General features: G+C 42.3%; 1 protein-coding gene across 19 annotated transcripts in view; it reads left to right on the top strand.

The window, feature by feature from the left end:
• ARMH3 (armadillo like helical domain containing 3) overlaps positions 1-20,773 on the top strand; it is a 222,162-nt gene that overhangs the window by 164,821 nt on the left and 36,568 nt on the right. For all 19 annotated transcript variants that reach the window (XR_012418158.1, XR_012418159.1, XR_012418156.1 and 16 more), the window contains one exon: positions 8,943-9,021. Coding sequence is in view for 16 of the 19 variants with exons in the window: in XM_074002571.1 (XP_073858672.1) it covers positions 8,943-9,021 (79 nt within the window). In the remaining 3 variants the exon portion in view is untranslated. Of the gene's footprint in view, positions 1-8,942; positions 9,022-20,773 lie in introns of those variants that run through there.

The raw sequence follows: 20,773 nt of genomic DNA, 5'->3' as shown, positions 1-20,773 counted from the left end.
ACCTAGGCTTACTTTTAGAAGGTATTGGATTACTTAAATAAGGAATGCCAGAAAGCTTTCCTCTAGCCTCTTGATATGACTTAAGAGGAAGAAAAGCTTTATTGTCATCAGTGTCAACTTTTGCTCCTTCTTTGGGAGGACAGTTGTTCATATCTGAGCCACCTTTTTTCCTGGGATGAGGATAAAACATTTTAATTTTTATTTTCATACTTGGGAGGATAGCTAGTGATTCTGGATCTCCAGAAGCAAAAGCTACTTACAGTGAAACTGGACAAAATATTGGTGAGCAAAATAAATTTAGTACCTGCTCTCTTGGAGCTTTTAGTTCAAGTTTCGGAAAAGCTTGAGGTTTGGTTAGAAATTATATTCTCTTTCCCCACTAAGTTCTGTCTGTGGGTAGAACTCCTTTCCCCTTCCTTGGGCCTTATTACTACCTATATTTCTTTAAATCCTCTTCCCTATTCTATTTCCCTGAATAATGTGGTCAGCTCCAACTATTGCTGGAAAAGAAAAGGGTAAAGGAAAAGGATGTTGAGAATAAGAGAAACTTTCTTCTCATCTACTAACTGTGCCACCCCCCTCAACATCCTATTCCAACAGCCAAAAGCTGACATCCTTTGCTACGTGCAGAACTTTTGATTTAAGTATATCATACATATTACCATGAGTTGGACTCTTCTCACCTCCAGGTAGGGTTGTTTCTTCCTGAGCATGTGCCCTTCAGCACTAGTCTCAAATGCCATCTCTGCCACCTTTTGTGGTATTGTACCACAGAGCTCTCTCTCTCCAGAAGCTCCTGAAATCCCAGCTTCTGTAATTTATAGAATAGTTCATGACCCAGTGAGCTCCTTTTCCTACTGCCATCAGCGTTGCTAACGTATGCAAGCTTTAGAAAAGTTTTCTTAGTGAGCGAATCACCACATGAATTCTGTGTGGAACTGGTTGGAGAAAGCAGCTTGCTCAAAAACTGCTGGGGCCAAGGAAGCCATGATAATTTATATATGATACAGTTCATCCATTTAAAGTATACAGTTCATGTTTTCTGGTATAATCATAGGGTTGTGCAATCATCATCACAATCTAACTTTAGAATATTGTGTTCCCCCTGAAAGAAACCCTATACCCAATAGCAGTCACTCACTATTCTTCCCTAACCCTCCTTGTAGCCCTAAGTAACCATGAATCTACTTTCTGTTTCTACAAATTTGCCTATTCTGGACCTTTCCTATAAATTGAAGTAGCTGTACCATTTTACAATCCCACCAGCAATGTACGAGAGTTCTTCTCCACATCCTTGCCAACATTTGTTATTGTTTTTTTGTTTGTTTTGAGACAGGGTCTGCACTCTCACCTAGGCTGGAGTGCAGTGGCTCCATCTTAGCTCACTGCAGCCTCGGCCTCCTAGGCTCAAGCGGTCTGCCCACTTTGGCCACCCAAGTAGCTGGGACTACAGGCGCGTGCCACCACACCTGGCTAATTTTTTTTTTGTAATTTTGTAGAGACGGGGGTCTCCCCATGTTGCCCAGGCTTGTTTCGAACTCCTGGGATTGCAGGCATGAGCCACTGTGCCCAGCCTTGCTATTCTGTTTTTACCATTATCCTAATGAGTGTGAAGTGGTATCTCATTGTGGTTTTGATTTGCATTTCCCTAATAACTAATGATACTGAGTATCTTTTCTTCTGTATTCAAATAATTTGTTCTTTAAAAAAATTGTATTATTTGTGTGTAATTCATTGTTGAATATAAGAGTTCTTTATATATTCTGGATACAAGTTTCTTATCAGACAAAATTTGCAAATATTTTCTCTTATTCTGTGGATTGTCCTTTCACTTTCTTGATGGCATTGTTTGCAGCACAAAGTTTAAAGTTCAGATTGATCCACTTTTTCTTTTGTCATTTGTGCTTTTGGTGTTTTATCTAAGAAATCACTGCCTAACCTCAAGTCATGAAGATTCACTTGTAAGAATATTATAGCTTTTAAGGGCTGGGCGTGGTGGCTCATGCCTGTAATCCCAGCACTTTGGGAGGCCGAGGCGGGCGGATCACGAGGTCAGGAGATTGAGACCATCCTGGCTAACACAGTGAAACCCTGTCTCTACTGAAAATACAAAAAAACTAGTTGGGTGTGGTTGCGGGTGCCTGTAGTCCCAGCTACTGGGGAGGCTGAGGCAGGAGGATGGTGTAAACCCAGGAGATGGAGCTTGCAGTGAGCTGAGGTTGCGCCACTGCACTCCAGCCTGGGGGACAGAGTGAGACTCCATCTCAATCAATCAATCAATCAATCAATAAATAAATAAATAAATAGAAATACAAAAAATTAGCCGGGTGCGGTGGCGGGCACCTGTAGTCCCAGCTCCTGGGAATGGTGTGAACCCAGGAGGCAGAGTTTGCAGTGAGCTGAGATTCCACCACTGCACTCCAGCCTGGGCAACAGAGAGAGACTCCGTCTCAAAAAATAAAGAAAAAAGAATTTTGTAGTTTTTAGACCTTACGTTTAGATCTGTGATCCATTTCTAGTTCTTTTGTGTATTGTATAAGGAAGGGATCTAACTTCATTCTTTTGCATGTGGATAACTACTTGTCCCAGTACCATTTGTTGAAAAGATTATTTTTTTCCCTATTTAATTGCCTTGCCACCTTTGTCGAAGGGAAACCTTAATCTTTTCATAATGGCTATGTTTTCTCATTCATTGTCCACTCAAACCTTCCTGTATTTTCTCACAGTTCTGGAGGCTAGAAGTCCCAGATCCTTGATCTGGGACCCTAGCAGGGTCAGTTTGTGGTGAGAGCTGTCTTCCTGGCTTATGAGATAGCAGCCTTCTCACTGTGTCCTCACATGACAGATAGGAAGAGAGCTCTCTGGAGTCTTTTTTTTTTTTTTTTTTGAGACGGAGTTTCACTCTTTTGCCCAGGCTGGAGTGAAGTGGCATGATTCTAGTTCACTGCAACCTCCGGCCCCTGGGTTCAAGCGATTCTCCTGCCTCAGCCCCCCAAGCAGCTGGGATTACAGGCACCTGTCACCACACCTGGCTAATTTTGTATTTTTAGTGGAGACGGGGTTTCGCCATGTTGGCCAGGCTGGTCTCAAACTCCTGACCTCAGGTGATCCACCCACCTCAGCCTTCCAAAGTGCTAGGATTACAGGTGTGAGCCACTGTGCCCGGCCTGGTGTCTATTTTTATAAGGACACCAATCCTATTGGATCAGGGGTCCCAGCCTTATTACCTCAGTTAACCTTAATTAACTTCCATAAAGGCCCTATCTCCAAATACAATCGCATTGAGGGTTAGGGCTTCAATGTCTGAATTTGGAGGGGACACAGACATTCAGTGTATAACAGTCTACTGTGACTCTTCTCCCTAGTCTCTTCTTTCCTTAGCCTCATTTTCTTCCTCACTCACACTAGACAGAGGTGAGGAAGTTGTGTCCCGTTTGCAGTATTCACCTTCACTTTTTGTAGGGTGGGGGTTTAGATGGAATGGATGGAGAGGAAATTGAACTCATGTTTTGCTCATTCATCTTTGGGTAGAAAAAAATGCCATTTCTTCTTTCCTGGAAGACTTTCATTTTAGGCATCAGCACCGGCCGTTGCTACCTGTTAGGTTTTGACCAGTAAAAATGAGAGAGAAGTACTGTTAGAATCTCCCAGAAACTCCCTTCCCAAAGGTTCAGAAAAGATGGTAGTAAATCCTTTTGGAGGTGCTACCAGTGAGAAGGAAAGCCTAAAGAAAATGGGGAGATTCCTCCTTCATCTATAAATCTGGTGCCTCATCTTTCTCCCACTAAGAGCTAGTCAAGCATGAGTCCTCATCTAACACCTTGGCCAGGCGGGATGGTGTGGAATCACAACCCAGGTGAGCCTGGTAGTCATCAGACTTCCTGGGGAAGAAGCAGCTATGTAATTCAGTTACTGAAAAGGTGTGTCACTCAGCTTGGTCTGGCTTAGCCTGGTTCCAGTGTTCTGCCATTTCTGTGCCATGTCAGGACATTTTTCCATTTCAATAGTGCAAAGTACTAAGAACTTTAATGGGAAGCCCCCAAGCCCTGTCTGGAATTCCTTTTTTAAGAGCCTAGAGAGAGAAGAGCCAGTGCTAGACTATTTTTCTTACTGCTTAGGCTGAATACCCTCCACCTGGCATATCTCCAGGACATTAGGTTAGCACTCAGATTTTGCAGATAACAATCCCAAAGAAACAAACAAACAAACAAACAAAACGTAAGGCCGACACATATACTGCCTTTGTGGGTACTGAGTTAGAGACTGCTAAATGAATGTAGACTGTTCCACCTTCCTCAGGTTTCTAAATAGTTTTTCAGCCTGCCTGGTGGGAGACCTTAATCACCTGCTTAGATCTGAAGTTCTGAGATGAGATTGTCACAGGGCAGGTTGGAAGATGATTTTATCTTCATTCCAAATATGTATTCCCAGAGTGGTAAATCTATCATACCCTCAGGATAAGTTTGCCCAAACAATATCAGCATGTGTGTCCTGCAGTATGAAGAACTGGTCACCCATAGAGCCAGCTGACACCTGATAAGTATAATGGTGAGAAGGGAAGGAAATAAGTGTACATTCTGAAGGTAATGCCTTCTGGGTTTTCCTTTCTCTCCCTCACTCCCTCCCTTCCTGCCTCCCAGCCCCTCTCGCCCTTCTTTCCTCTTTCCTTTTCTCCTTCCCTCTCTTCTTCCTGTCTCTTTTCTTTCCTTTCTTATGTCCTTGCTTTGTTTCCTGGTGAAAGAACTGTTCAAGTAGAAAGGAAAGAGAATTACATCCCCAGCAATTCCATTCCCAGGGATTATTTCATTGTTCCAACCTCACTAGCTCCCCTGGTTGCCCCGGTGGCCACGAACATTCCACCCAGACAGAAGCTAGGGTACTTGGATCTCTGTATTCTCCAAACCTAGGCAAGAATAAATAATAATAATAATAATAATAATAATAATAATAATAATAATAAACAAGAACAAGAACAAAACTTCTAGTTCAGTTGAGACAGGAATTTTTCGAAAAAAAAAAAAATTTCCTAACAAATGTAAGGAAAGCCTGATTTAAAAAAAAAAAAAAAAACTATAAAAGCATAAAATGTGGATGCATTTACAGAGTGCAAAATCTTTTTCCGAAGATACCTGTGGTCTATGGTAGATTGATTTGACTACTGTAGCTCCTTTCCGTCAATCCTGTTGGTCCAGGACACAACCCTATGACTCAAGACTCCACCCTGAGTGAACTTAAATTGGTGCTGCTGCTATGATCGGTGAGATTATCAGTTCCTCTCTAAACTTGCTTCCCCTACTTTCTCATTGGGTTTAGGGTCCTGGTTTTCCTTTCTGCTTATGGGCTGTGGTCATCTCTGCCAACATCCTTGAGCCTTGCTCTCTGATTGAGAAAAATATTTGACCCCCACTTGGTCACAAAATTCTTTCCTACTTTGGATTTAGACTAAACCTCAGCCTTAACTTCCAGATATTATCTTCAGCTCTCTTGGTAGTTTCTAGAAAAATAAGTTGTTAGAACTCTCCTCTTGCTCCTGACTCATGTCTGTCATATTTGGTTTATTCATTTATTGAGGATTTATTGAGCACAAGCTGTGTACCAGGCATTGGGTTAGATGTTTGGCATTGCTTTTCCAAGTTTTTATTATTTGTACTATAAATGTTATATATTATGTTATATAAATGTTATAAATGTACCCTCTAAGATTTAGCCCTCTTTCAACAAACATTTCTTATATGGCTGCAATAGACTATTCCCAGGTATTGTGATAAGTGCAGAGATTGGTATTATTTTTTTAAGGTTTTGGTTTATACTTTTATTACCAGAATTAGATTAAATGGTTCTATAGTTCTTTACTATCAAGAAGCTATAAAAGAAAATAGTGATTTGTTATGCTAGCTCATACATACACACACACACACACACACAAACACACATATACACATGTGTACACATTTTATTTTTTATCTTTGAGACAAGGTCTTGTTATGTTGCCCAGTCTGGAGTGTGGTAACACAAACACAGCTCACTACAGCTTCATCCCCCTGGGCTCAAGTGATCCTCCCACTTCAGCCTTCCAAGTAGCTGAAACTACAGGCACATGCCATCACACCTGGCCCTGGCTTATTATTTTTTTTATTTTGTAGAGACAGAGTCTCACCATGTTGCCCAGGCTGGTCTCGAACTCCTGGATTCAAGTAATCCTCCCACCTTAGCCTCCCTAAGTGCTGGGATTACAGTTGTGAGCCACTGCACCCAGCCCATGCACCCATTTTGTTGTTGTTGTTGATTTTGGGTGGAGTTTTTTGTGAGAAGACGGGGTTTCACTATGTCACCCAGGCTGGAGTGCAGTGGCACAATCTTGGCTCACTGAAACCTCTGCCTCCCGGGCTTAAGTGATCCTCCCACCTCAGCCTCCCAAGTAGCTGGGACCACAAGTGTGTGCCACCACACCTGGCTAAATTTTTTTGTATTTTTTGTAGAGACAGGGTTTCACCATGTTACCTAGGCTGATCTTGAACTCCTGAGCTCAAGTGATCCGCTCACCTTGGCCTCTCAAAGTGCTGGAATTACATGCGTGAGCCACCACGCCTAGCCCACACCACCCATTTTAATAAACTTTCTGTTTTGGAATAATTTTAGATTTACAGAAAAAGTAAAAAGATAATCCACAGAGTTCCTGGATACCCTCAGCCTAATTTCCCTCATTTTATGTCACCAAGGTACATCTATCAACACTAAGTAACTGGCATTATTATTAACTAAACTCCATGTTTTAATTAGATTTTACTAGTTTTTCCATTAATGTCCTCTTGCTGTTCTAGGGGCCATTCCAGGATATGCATTTAATTGTCATATCTCCCCAGTGATCTGTGACAATTTCTCAACTCTTGTTTTTCATGACTTTTAGAGTCTTAAGAAAGTACCAGCTGAGCACGGTAGCTCATACCTGTAATTCCAATACTTTGGAAAGCCAAGGCAAGTGGATCACCTGAAGGGTCAGGAGTTTGAGAACAGCCTGGCCAATGTGGTGAAACCCCATCTCTATTAAAAATACAAAATTAGCTGGGCATGGTAGTGGGGGCCTGTAATCCCAACTTCTTGGGAAGCTGAGGCAGAAAAATTGCTTGAACCCAGGAGGTGGAGGTTGTAGTGAGCCGAGATCGTGCCATTGCCCTCCAGCCTGGGCAACAACAGCAAAACTCCATCTCAAAAAAAAAAGAAAAGAAAAGAAAGAAAGAAAGAAACTACCAGTCAGGGCCAGGAGCAATGGCTCATGCCTGTCATCCCCGCATTTTCGGAGGCCGAGGAGGGAGGACCACCTGAGCTCAGGAGTTTGAGACCAGCCCGGGCAATCTAGTGAAACCTCATCTCTATGAAAAATACAAAAATTAGTCAGACATGGCGGCGCATGCCTGTAGTCCCAGCTACTTGGGAAGCTGAAGTGGGAGGATTGCTTGAGCCAAGGAAGTGGAGACTGTAGTGAGCTATGTTTGTGCCACTGCACTCCAGCCTGGATGACAAAGTGAGACCCTGTCTAAAAAAAAAAAAAAAAAGGTACCATTCAGTTATCCTGTAGAATGTCCCCTATCTGATATTTTTCTTGTGATTAGACTGAGATATTAAGTGCCCTTCTCATCAGGTCACACCAAGGGTTACATGATATCTACATGATATCACTGGCAATATACAGCTTCATCATTTTGTTAAGGTAGTGTTTGCCAGGCTTCTTTGCTATAAAGTTACTGTGTTTCCCATTTGCTACTCTAGTCTTTGGCAATCAGTCACTAAATCTAGCGCACCCTCAGGATGAGAAATAAACTTCATTTCCTATAGGGAGAAGTATCTACATATATATTATTTGAAATTGTTCTATAAGAAAGATTTGTTGGCCAGCTGCCATGGCTCGTGTCTGTAATTCCAGCACTTTGGGAGGCAGAGACCTGTGGATTGCTTGAGCCCAGGCTTAAGCCTGGGCAACATGGCAAAACCCGGTCTCTACCAACAACAAAAATAATTAGCCGGACATGGTGGCACGTGCCTGTAGTCCCACTAGGGAGGCTTAGGTGGGAGGATCGCTTGAGCCTGGGAAGTTAAGGATTCTGTGAGCCATGATCATGCCACTGCATTCCAGACTTGGTGACAGAGTGACACGCTGTCTAAAATTTTATATATATATATATATATAATTTTATATATATATGAGAAAAAACAAGATTTGTCTCTTCTCTATGAATCATTTATATTCGTATGGACTCATGTAAAACCATGATCTAAAACCTGTGTTCTTTTTGCTACACCAGGCAAGAAATGACAAAGACCTATACCAAGGCATTGGTTTCAGGGAAATTTATTTCAGATTTCAGAGATTTTTTAAGAGGTAGATTTGATAAGACTAGGTGATTTTGGATGTGACCAAGTGATGGAGAAGGGAGTGTTTTAAAATGACACTCAGCTTTTGGGTTGAATGGCCAGATATAAAATTTTGGTTTGAAACTACTTACTAACAAATATGAAGATTGCTTCTATTTAGCCTTTGTGTTGTTGGCCCAGCTTTGCCGAGTGCCCTATTCTCCTGAGTCAAAGAAGACAGTTTTTCTTTCTGATTGAAGCACCAGGGCCCTCTAGTGGACAGCCCTCTGGGTTCCCTTTCTCATCTGAAGGACTCAGTATTTTTGTTCGGCTTTGGGTTTTTTCCGTTAGTTCATTTGCAGAGCAGAGATGCTTGATTCTATTTTCTGTCTAATAGTAAGTCCTTCCCATTTCAGAGTTATCAATTCACCCCCATCTGTGACCTCCTCATGTTCAATAAGAGGACAGTTACCCAGTCATAATCCGTCCCATGCTCTAGTACTCTAAACCAGAGGGTACTTGATCGTTATTTTTTAACAGATGTATCCCCCTCTTCCATCTGGCACCATATTAATATGAATTCTTTGTTTCAGAGCCATCATCAACCACTTTAACCCCAAAATTGAGTCCTACGCTGCTGTGAATCACATATCCCAACTGTCAGAGGAGCAGGTAAGCCACTACTTTCCCCAGATGACCTAGTTGGTGGCTAGGATCAAGCAGTTGCCTTCTCTCTGATGGCAGGGGATTTCTGTGACTGAGTTTTTGTGGGGGTGTCCGGGGCCAGGCTACTGAGAGGAATTAGTATGGGATTGGTTGATAGTACTTTTAATAGAGTGATACTATCTGCCTTTGTGCCATCTGAAGGGTTTGTTAATTATATAGAAGATATGTAGGTGAAAATCTAGTGAATTATTGTTTTAGAGTGAGTGTGATAAGGCATTTCTTTTTTTAAAAATTTAGGCAGAGTCATTTTGATTTTTGAAAATAAGAAATGAGAACTTAGAAATGGGTGAAACTGCTGATTGGAAAAACCCTGAGTTCAGCTTAATTTGAAGCTATTTGGCTCATTAAAACATGAGCCCTCATTGGGACAGCTTTTCCTTAGTAATTGAGTTCTCTTTGCCTTGAGCAATTATTTCTGAGGAGGTTTTTCTGTAGTATGGACTAAGTTGGAGATGCAGATAGCCTTGTGTCTTTGTTTTCCATAAATCTGGCCTGATTTCCCCTTCTCCCAGAGCGTCTGCACTCAGCTCTGCATTATATAAAAGTACAGATGAGGCATTAGCGTGGCGGATTGAACTTGATGTGTCAAAATGAGACTCTCGAGTCCTTTTTTTAAAAGCACAAAATAAGACATCCTATTCATATGGTTCCCTTTCCTTTTAACCCTACTCCCAAATTAGAGGGGCCAGGGTATAGACTCCAAGCCAGTAGGAAGACCACATGTGCCCTGTTCTCCCTTTTTGCCAGTGCATCTTTGTAACCCTTGTTTGAGCTTCTTGCTGGCACAGCCAGTCAGCCAGCTATGATTTGACCATGTGTTTCAATGTTCGTCAAAGCTATTCAGTTCTCCCAGCGAAGCACCAAGCAAGCCTTTTTCCTAACAGTCAAGCTTCTCAGTATTCCCACCGATGGCTCTTTTCTCAGCCAGATGGATAGGACTCTATTAGTCTGTCAGTTGTTCCCTTTGACATATTTGTTCTCTTTTGTGAGGCCAGCTGTGAGAATCCATCCTCACATTTAAAACTGCTTTTATAAATGGCCTTTATTTCCTTTTTTCGTCTCTGCCTGTGGAGCTATCCTGAGTCCTGTTCTTTGATGCTGTGCTGTCTGTGAGGTGCTTTGTGATGCTACCATTTTCTTGTTGGACTGGTTCACATTAATTTTACTATATCATTTTTATGCAAAATAATTCAACATCTTGAGTTTTATGCAATAAGAGGAGGGGTGACTTCCCTACCACAGTGAACTCTGGTTAGTCTAAAAGCTTTTTTTTTTTTAAAAAAAAAAAAAAAAAAAAAGAGGAAGAGACTTTTGCTCTGTCAGCCACGTGCAGTATTCATCCCCCAGCAGCTTGGGAAGGTCAAGCTGAAATCTTTCTCCAGCAGTAGCTGCCACAGACCAATAATAAAAATCCTTTCTGGCACACAAGGCAGTCTGTGAAAGGATGATTAGCAAGCATGTGTCCTCGGCCTCCTCCAACTTCTTTCAAAGTTAAATGAAATGATGAAAGTGCCTCTCAAAATGAGTGCACAGGCCAGAGATGAAGCGATTTCAGTGGAGAGGGATTTCATAGGAGAATGGGGAAGGGATAGCAAAATTGATTTACTTGGGCAATATATAATTGTATACCAGCTGGGTACAATGGCTCACACCTGTAATCCCAGCACTTTGGGAGGCTGAGGTGGGCAGATTGCTTGAGCCCAGGAATTCAAGACCACCCTGTACCACTTGGTGAAGCTGTCTCTACAAAAACAAAAAAGAGAGAGAGAGAGAGAGAGAGAGAGAGAGAGAAATTAGCCAGATGTGGTGGTGCGCACCTGTAGTCCTAGCGACTTGGGAGGCTGAGGTGGGAGCTGAGGTGAACCCAGGGAGGTTGAGGCTGCGGTAAGCTGTGATCATACCACTGCACTCCAGCCTGGGTGACAGTGAGACCCTGTCTCAAAATAATAGTAATGATAATAATTATCTTTTGTTGTTGTTATTGTTGTTGAGACGGAGTCTCGCTCTGTCGCCCAGACTGGAGTGCAGTGGCGCGATCTCGGCTCACTGCAAGCTCCACCTCCCGGGTTCACGCCATTCTCCTGCCTCAGCCTTCCAAGTAGCTGAGACTACAGGCGCCCACCACCACGCCTGGCTAATTTTTGTATTTTATTATTATTATTATTTTTTGAGACAGAGTCTCGCTCTGCCGCTGGGGCTGGAGTGCAGTGGCCGGATCTCAGCTCACTGCAAGCTCCGCCTCCCGGGTTTATGCCATTCTCCTGCCTCAGCCTCCCGAGTAGCTGGGACTACAGGCACCCGCCACCTCGCCTGGCTAGTTTTTTGTATTTTTAGTAGAGACGGGGTTTCACTGTGTTAGCCAGGATGGTCTCGATCTCCTGACCTCGTGATCCGCCCATCTCAGCCTCCCAAAGTGCTGGGATTACAGGCTTGAGCCACCGCGCCCGGCAATTTTTGTATTTTTAGTAGACAGGATTTCACTGTGTTAGCCAGGATGGTCTTGATCTTCTGACCTTGTGATCCACCCACCTCGGCCTCCCAAAGTGCTGGGATTACAGGCGTGAGCCACCATGCCCAGCCAATTATCAGTATTATTATATACCTTCTATAAGTTGTGGTGCTAAGGTAAGTGGGGATCAGTGGTGAATAATCTTATTCATTGCTCTCATTGAGTCTTTGTGTACTCATTACCTCTTTTAACAGTCCTTTTCACTTGGTGGTTTGGAGGAGGGTGATACTATTCTGGGACCTTCTTGAGAGCCACCCTCAAAATAGTTGTTGCTTCTCTTCCCTAACTGACTTTGAAGGGTGCTAAATGACAGCATTACAGTACACTTGGTTTATTCTCAGCACTATCAGATTAGATGTATTTGACTGCCTCGTTAATCTCCAGCATGTGTTGGAGCACTTCTCTCCCTTCGCTTATGAGCATTAATGTGAATGTCACTTAATGTTAACAGTATTCATGGCCTCTCAAAGAGCTAGTTTTATAGATTGCAGTAGGGCCCTGCAGTTGTTGACAGCAGACTGAGTAGAGAAAAAAGTCAAGAACTTAATCCTCAATAGATTCTAAAGTACTCCTAAAATAAAACCTAAAGACCATGGATAGGTGTTAAATGAAATTTATAGCATTCAGTAAGTTAGCAGAGAAGAAAGGGCTCTTTGCTATGTCTGCCTGCCCAGACTGCCATTTTCTTCTGGCAAAGAGATTTGTGAATTCTTGAATTCTGACAACCCCTAGACACAGTCTAGCCTCTGTATGAGGCATTTCAAGGTGATACTTGTCAATTCATTATTGCATATTAAACAGAGCCCAGCCTTTCACATTGGGGTTTCTTTTCAGATATCCAGAAGGTAATGACATTTTTCTGTTAATTGTCATTGGCTTCATCATTCATGATAAACTTTTTAATCAGTTAATACCCTCAGTGTGACTGAAGGATCATTCTTTTTTGTTTGTTTTTGAGATGGAGTCTCACTCTGTCACGCAGACGGGAGTGCAGTGGCACGATCTTGGCTCACTGCAGCCTCTGTCTCCTGGGTTCAAGTGATTCTCCTGCCTCAGCCTCTCAGGTAGCTGGGATTATAGGTGCATGCCACCACACCCAGCTGATTTTTGTTTAAGTAGGGTTTTGCCATGTTTGCCAGGCTGGTCTCAAACTCCTGACCTCAAATGAGCCACCTGCTTTAGCCTCCCAAAGTGCTGGCATTACAGGCGTGAGCCACTGTACCCGGCCTGTATGCATTTTTATGGTATATATGCAGGTGTTGTATTTGTTTGGGGTTAATTGTGAAGCTTGTTCATTTTTACCTCTTTTTTTTTAATATGTGATAGAATATATATAACATAACATTTACCATTTTAACCCCCCCCCCTTTTTTTTTTGAGACGGAGTCTTGCCCTTGTCACCCAGGCTGGAGTGCAGTGGCGCGATCTCAGCTCACTGCAACCTCTGCCTCTCGGGTTCAAGCAATTCTCCTGCGTCAGCCTCCATGGTAGCTGGGATTACAGGTGCCCACCACCACGCTTAGCTAATTTCTTGTATTTTTTAGTGAAGATGGAGTTTCACCATGTTGGCCAGGCTGGTCTCGAACTCCTGACCTCAGGTGATCCACCTGCCTCGGGCTCCCAAAGTGCTGGGATTATAGGCGTGAGCCACTGTGCCCGGCCCATTTTAACCCTTTTTAAGTGTACAGTTCAGTGGCATTAAATACATTAACATTGTTGTGCAACTATCTCTGCTGTCCAGGGCTTTTTCATCATTCCATACTGAAGCTCTATATCCATTAAACAGTTACTCCCCATTTCCCCTACCCTGAGCCCCTGATAACCACTGTTCTACTCTGTCTCTATGAATTTGACTATTCTAGGTACTTTAATGGAATCATACAGTCTTTGGACTTTTGTGACTAGCTTATTTCACTTAGCATCATGTATTCAAGATTCATCCATATTCTACCATGTGCCACAATTTTGTTCCTTTTTAAGGCTGAATAATATTCCATTGCATGTATATACATTTTGTTTATTCATCCATTGGTGGACATTTGGGTTGTCTCCACCTTTCAGCTATTATGAATAATGTTGCTTTTGAACACTGGCATACAACTATGTGTTGGAGTCCCTGCTTTCAATTCTTTTGTGTATATACTCAGAAGTGGAATTGCTGGATCACAGGATAATTCTATGTTTAACATTTTGAGGAACTGCCAGAATGTTTCTCAGATTGGCTGTACCATTTTACATCCAATTTCTCCACATCCTTGCCAACACTTGTGTTCTCTCTCTCTTTTTTTTTTTAATAGCCAGCCTAATGGGTATGACGTGGTATCTCATTGTAGTTTCATTTTGCATTTACCTAATGATATATTGAGCATCTCTTCATGTACATATTAGCCATTTGTATATCATCTTTGGAGAAATGTCTTTTTAAGTCCTTTGCACATTTTTTAATTGGGGAATTTTTTTGTTGTTGTTAACTGTTAGGAATTCTTTATATATTCTGGATGTTAATTCCTCTTTAGATATCTGATCTCCAAATACTCTATTTCATTCTGTGGTTTGTCTTTTTACTCTATTGTTAGTGTCCTTTACACATAAGACTTTTAAAACTTTGGTGAAGTCCATTTTGTCTGTTTGTTGTTGCTGTTGTTGCCTGTGCTTTTGGTGTCAAATCCAAGAAATCCAAGAAGTCCAAGAAGTTATTGCCATATCTAATGTTATGAAGCTTTTCCCCTATGTTTTCTTCTAAGAGTTTAGTTTTAGCTCTTATGTTTAGATATGTAATCCATTTTGAGTTAATTTTTATATATGGCATTAGGTAAGGGCATTTTGACCTCTTTTTGTATTTAACTTATCTTTATGAATAAAGATTATGGAGAAGATACAACTTGCTTTTCTAAGAGCTATGAAATTACTCATAGTTTATTCCCTACTGGATTCGGCTTGTTTCTAGGACACCTTTCAAAATTGTCCTTCAGGCCCCTTGTCCCCTGCTTAACTGAGATTTAGTTCCTTTCTCTCTCCAGTGTGGCTTTTTAGTAAGCATGCATTCTTACCTGGTAGAATCATTTGATATGTCCAGGAAAATTGATCATCAAGGAATAAGGATTCCCAAAAAGATGAAACTAAGGGGTCAGACTGGAAGATTTAGAATGTATACCAGCTTAAGTGGTTTCAGACATTAGGAACTTTGAGTCTACTTTGATTCTTTCCATTCCTAAGGCTACTTTCTTTCTGCTTCCAGTTGTGTTCATCTCCTCTAGCTCTCTTCTCTTTTAAAGAGGACTACAAATAATGCACCCTGAGCATATCAGTCAGCCTTGTAAGCCTTCCGAAATTCTGGTCTTCAGCTTGTCCCTCACTAGTGGCCTGCACCCTAATTTTCTTTTTTGTTTGCTTGGCGGGTGCGTTTGTGTGTGATCTCAATCTGTTGCCCAGACTGGAGTGCAGTGGCATGATCATAACTCACTGCAGCCTTGACCTGCTGGGTTCAAGTGATCCTTCCATCTTATCCTCCTGAGTAACTAGGACCACAGGCGCATGCCACCATGCCTGGCTAATTTTTTAAATTTTTTGTAGAGATGGAGTCTCATTATGTTGTCCAGGCTAGTCTCGAACTGCTGGGCTCAGGCAATCCACCCACCTTTGCCTTCCAAAGTGCTAGGATATATTATATGAGCACCAGGCTGCACTCTGAGTTTCATTCCCCTAGGAGGATAGTTGTCATACAACTTGTGTTGCATAGATAAACCCCGTGACCATTTTGTCTGTACTAAATAAATGTAGATTGCAGGTGTTTAAGAGAAACTTTTACCTCCGGGCTAATTCTTGGGTTTGGATGCTTTGAGGATATCCTGTCTTGGTGAGGCAATGCTGCTACCTTCACAGAAGTATGCTGAAATGGAAGAGCTCTCCAGGGAGGTTCTTCTGCCTATCCTGTCCTAGGATACTCTTAGATACTCCCTCTCCTCTATTCTTACTTTTATTTTATTATTTTTTTTTAGAGACAAGGTCTTGCTCTGTCACCCAGACTGGAGTGCATGGAGCGATCATTGCTTACTGTAACCTCAAACTCTTAGGTTCAAGCAATCCTCCTGCCTTGGCCTCCTAAGTAGCTAGGACTACAGGAGCATGCTACCATGCCCCGCTAAATTTTTTTCAGTTTTGTGGAAAGAGGAGTCTCAATGTGTTGCCCAGGCTGGTCTCACACTTTTGGCCTTAAGTGATCCTCCCATCTTGTCCTCCCAAAGTGCTGGCATTATAGGCGTGAGCCACTGCACCCAGCCCTATTCCTACTTTTCAAACTAGGAGAAAGACTTTGATATTATCAGCTGCATCATATTAGAAATGCATCCATGTATGTGCTAGAGGTCTGCCATGTAGTTTCTTAGAATAATATTCACAGGTGGTGCTTAACCTAAGGTCCAAGAATAAATAGGCTTTAAAGAGTTAGTACACACCCTGAAATTGTGTGTGAAATTATGCATATGTCCTTTTTAAAATTATTATTATTGAAGAGGGTTCATCTTTCCTAAGACCCTCAACTGGTCTTTGACTTCCCTTTTACAACATTTTAAGAATCACTAGCTTAGCTACTTTGAAAAGTACCTCATACTTAGGCTGGGCACGGTGGCTCATGCCTGTAATCCCAGCACTTTGGGTGGCCAAGGCGGGCAGATCACGAGGTCAGGAGTTTAAGATCAGCTGGCCAACATAGTGAAACCCCGTCTCTACCAAAAATACAAAAATTAGCTGGGCGCGGTGGCATGTGCTTGTAATCTCAGCTACTCAGGAGGCTGAGGCAGAAGAATTGCTTGAACCCGAGAGGCGGAGGTTGCAGTGAGTTGAGATCGTGCCACTGCACTCCAGCCTGGGTGACAAAGCAAGACTCCGTCTCAGTGGGGAGGGAAAAAAAAGTACCTCATACTTTTCTTTGCTCCAAAGCCATCAGACCTTTGAAAATGCTCATTGAGGATCTTGAGCTCCTTTTAGGCTATTCACCATTTGGGTTGGTTTATAAATGCTATGACGTGATGATTTATATCTGCTCTGATTACCTTGTAGGCAAGAGAGGGCTTCATAGCAGACCTTTACAGAAGATTCTCTAGAGCCCTGAATATCTAGCAAACACAGTGGCAATTTAGGGTTCAAAGCAAAACCTTCTTTGAACACCTTATTCCTTAAGCTTTCAGTCACATTCATGACCAATTTTCTGCCTTTGAAATATCCCACTGGAAAGCAAGTAAATTATTGGCCCTCTCTTGCTTTCTTCAACCTTCGTTCCGCTACCAGTATTTAGTGCCTGCTCTTTGCCTCAGAGTGTGCTAGGCATTTGAGGGATACAAAAGGGCTTTTGCTCTCAGAGGATGGAATAGTGCAAGAGATGGTTTAAAGCAACTTGTTATTGTTAGCCTACCAGTGGATCTGTTCTGTTAGGGAAAGATCTCTGCAGATGATCAGAAAAGTGGTCAGAAAAGGCCATATGGAGGAGAAAAGAATTGAGTTTAGCCTTGAAAGAGGACAGGTAGGGACTGGATAAAATGAAGAGGCATAAATTGTAAAGTGTACTCAAAACCAGGATCTGAAAAGGATGGAAAGAATAGAAAATAGTTCTAGCAAGTCATGTCCTTGGGTCACAGAACACCCAGAGACTGGATGATTTAAAATACAAGTCAGTCATTTAATCACAGCCTCCATCATCCCTATTGCACTGACTCTCATCCCTGTCCTAAGTATACTGCCTTTGGTACCATTCACAGGCATTTATTAGGGGCCTGGTGTGAGCTAGCCTCAATGCTAAACATATGATGAGGCCTACTGGGTAAATCTATCTTTTTTTTAAAATTGCAGTTTTAAAAACCCACACCTTTCAATACTTAACCATTTTAATTGTGTTCAGTGTATGGTATAGTACACTTAACAATATGTCCATTGTTGTGCCACAGATCTCGATAACTTTTTCATCTTGGAGAATTGAACAACTTCCCCCCAACCCTCAGCTGCCCTGGTAACCACCAGCCTGCTTTCTATTTTTAAGAATGGGCACACTTATCTTGAAGTTGGTGTTCTTTTCAACCAAGTGACCCAGGAGCTTGCTAAAAATCTCTCTACATGTAAATTTAGAAATTTCTGGGAAGAGCAGAAAGGTGTTCTGCTGGTACCCCCATATGTCACAGGGCCATAGGATGGTGTAACCAGATTCCTAAGTTTAAGTCTCTGCTGTAACTAGGGCTTTGGATTTTGGATTCAGAGGAGACCTATATAATGTTGTATAATATAAGACATATCTTCAAAAGTATTATGACAAAACAGGTTATTCATTTGTAGGAGTAGGTTAAAGAAAATTAAGGAAGTAACATGCTTTATATCTGAATGAGTGAAGGTTATGTTAGAAGCTGCCAAATATTTTCTTATTTCCATCTATTGGTAATCTTGCTAAACCATTTTTGTTTTCTCCTGATCCTAAGAGTCATTACAAATAACTGCTGGCTCTTTAGAAATACAAATGGTGCCTAGCTTCATTTTCCCAGAGAGGATTGAAGCACTCATAAGAGGAGAACCCCAGTTTGTGGGGAACAACATTGTTAGGGGCCCTGGGTGGCATCCATTACATGAGAACATCCAGGAGAAAAACAGAAAGATCTTGGGGAAAGGGCCAGAGAACACAAAGACTTACGAGGAAAATGGAGCCTGATACTTCAGCGTGAGAGTTGTTGGTCCTTGGTGTACTAGTAAATGTTTAACAATTGCTTGGGGACCGGGGTTATGAAGCTGTGAGTGGTGGGAGGGAGGCTGATTTGTAGTGTTTGGTGGTGAATGCTCCCACCATGGCTACTAATGTGAAGCCAGCTGGCTCTCACCATTTTTGAAATTTAACAGTCAACTCACAAGCCTCTGTATGAGCCATCTCCAGCACACCACGGGTTGTTGAGGAAGACTGAGAGAAGGGGGTTGTAAAGCTGTGTGGCAGGGTTTTCTGAGCAGGAAGTGAATGTGACCCACTTTCCCCATGGGAGCCACCTAAGTAAAAGTTTTCCCCGGGGAAGCTTTGGATCTCAAATAGGGTAACTGAGGCCTCTCCAAGCAGCCCACATTGAGAACTCCTGTGGTGTTTTCTCATCTTAGAACAGGACCCGAACCATCACACAAGGCAACCTTGGCAGAGACATGTGCTGGAGAGCTGAGATGTAAGACTCCCACAACAGCCATAACTCAGTTTTCTGTACTTGGCATCATGTTTTTCTACAACAGCCTGTATTGTAGTCTTCACTGCCTCCCTATAGCCATGAATGATGGTTGCTTTGCGAACTCTCAAGTGTGAGCATGTGACACCAGCACTGGCCATCCGACCCCGCCTTCTTTGTTGCCTCTGTTTAGATTCTGGCATTTCAGTTGACCTGTTTGCAGAAAAATGTTTGATATGAGTTGTTCACCGGAGTCACTGCTGCTGGAAAGACATGTCAGAAGTGGGGATGAGGTGGGGTTTTACAAGCTGCTTATCCTCAGTAATCATCTTTATGTTATATAGGGCATCTTGAGAAGGCCCACATGAGAGGGTCAACTGAACAATGATGTGCTGCTAGGATGACCACTGTCTTCCCTGGACCAGGAGATAAGCTGCACTGCCAGAGGCCCTAGATAGGAGAGAATGTGTTTCAGATTTAAAATATATGCAAATAGATAAAAGGAAAGGAACAACTAGTAGTTTTTGAGCTGCACACTTTTATATGGGTTATTTACTTAATTCTTATGTCCTAGATTGGGCATGGTGGTTCATGCCTGTAATCCCAGCACTTTTTGAGGCTGAGGCAGGCAGATCAACTGAGGCCAGGAATTTGATCCCAGCCTGGCCAGCATGGTGAAACCCTGTCTCTACTAAAAATACAAAAAAATTAGCAAAGCATGGTGGTGGGCACCTGTAATCCCAGCTACTCGGGAGGCTGAGGCAGGAGAATTGCTTGAACCCAGGAGGCAGAGTTTGCAGTGAGCCGAGATCACTCCGTTGCACTCCAGCCTGGGCAACAAGAGTGAAACTCTGTCTTAAAAAAAAAATTCTTATGTAAATTATTTGGGGTAGATGTGGTTATCATTTTATAGATGAGGAAACTAAAGAAACTAAGTAATTTGTTCAGGGTCGCACAGCTATTAGTGGTAAAGCCATAAAGTGAACCTAGGTCTGTCTGACTCCAAAGCCAGAGCTTTTTCAGTTTTATCAGGCTGGGGCATATGTGACAACCTAAGTGTGTCAGATATTCTGAAGGAAAAAATATAGGAAAGTGGAAAAAGAAGGAAGGAGAGTAAAGATAATGGCTTATTCCCGGGAGATGGGGGAAGGTCCTAGATGGGGAAGGGCCCATTCAGTTGAGGACAAAGAGCACTGATGAGGGGTCTGGGGACTATGCCTTCCAGTCAGGCAGAAATGTGTAAGTAGAAGATCCTGGCACAGTATGGTAACTTTATAAACGAGAGAAGAGACTCTTTATTCCAATCAAGTGTCTCAGAAAGGTCCCTATAAGAAATAAAGCTTCTTCTACACACTAAAGGGACATGATGACTTAATTTTTTTTTTTTTAAATTTTTAGAGACAAGATCTTGTTCTGTTGTACAGGCTGGAGTGCAATGACACACTTATAGCTCGCTGCAGGCTCCAACTCCTGGGCTCAAGCGATCCTCCTGCCTCAGCCTCTCAAAATGCTGGGATTAACAGGCATGAGCCACCATACACAGGCAACTTTTTTTTTTCCTTTTCCTTTTTTTTTTAAAGATATTCAGTTTCTCTCAGTCACCCAGGCTGGAGTGCAGTGACACGATTCTAGCTCACTGCAACCTCGAACTCGTGGATTCAAGCAGTCCTCCTACCTCAGCGTCTCGAGTAGCTGGGACTACAGGCATATGCTACCGTGTCTGGCTATTTTTTTTTTTTGGTAGAGATGGGGTCTTACTATGTTGCCCAGACTAGGCTGGTGTCAAACTTTTGGTTTCAACAATTCTTTTGCTTTGCCCCCCAAAGCACTTATACAGACGTGAGCCATGATGCCCTACCTAAAATATTTTTACTTACTTATTTTAGTAGATAATATATGGTTCAGGATCTAAAAGGTAGCACAAGGAATATTTATTTATTTATGAAACAGAGTTTCACTCTGTTGCCCAGGCTAGAGGGCAGTGGTGCGATCTCTGCTCACTGCAACCTCT

The sequence above is a fragment of the Macaca fascicularis genome, chromosome 9, assembly GCF_037993035.2.
Source record: "Macaca fascicularis isolate 582-1 chromosome 9, T2T-MFA8v1.1".
Taxonomy (NCBI): domain Eukaryota; kingdom Metazoa; phylum Chordata; class Mammalia; order Primates; family Cercopithecidae; genus Macaca; species Macaca fascicularis.
Note: the sequence above shows the minus strand (reverse complement) of the source record. Positions and strands in the feature narration are given on the sequence as shown.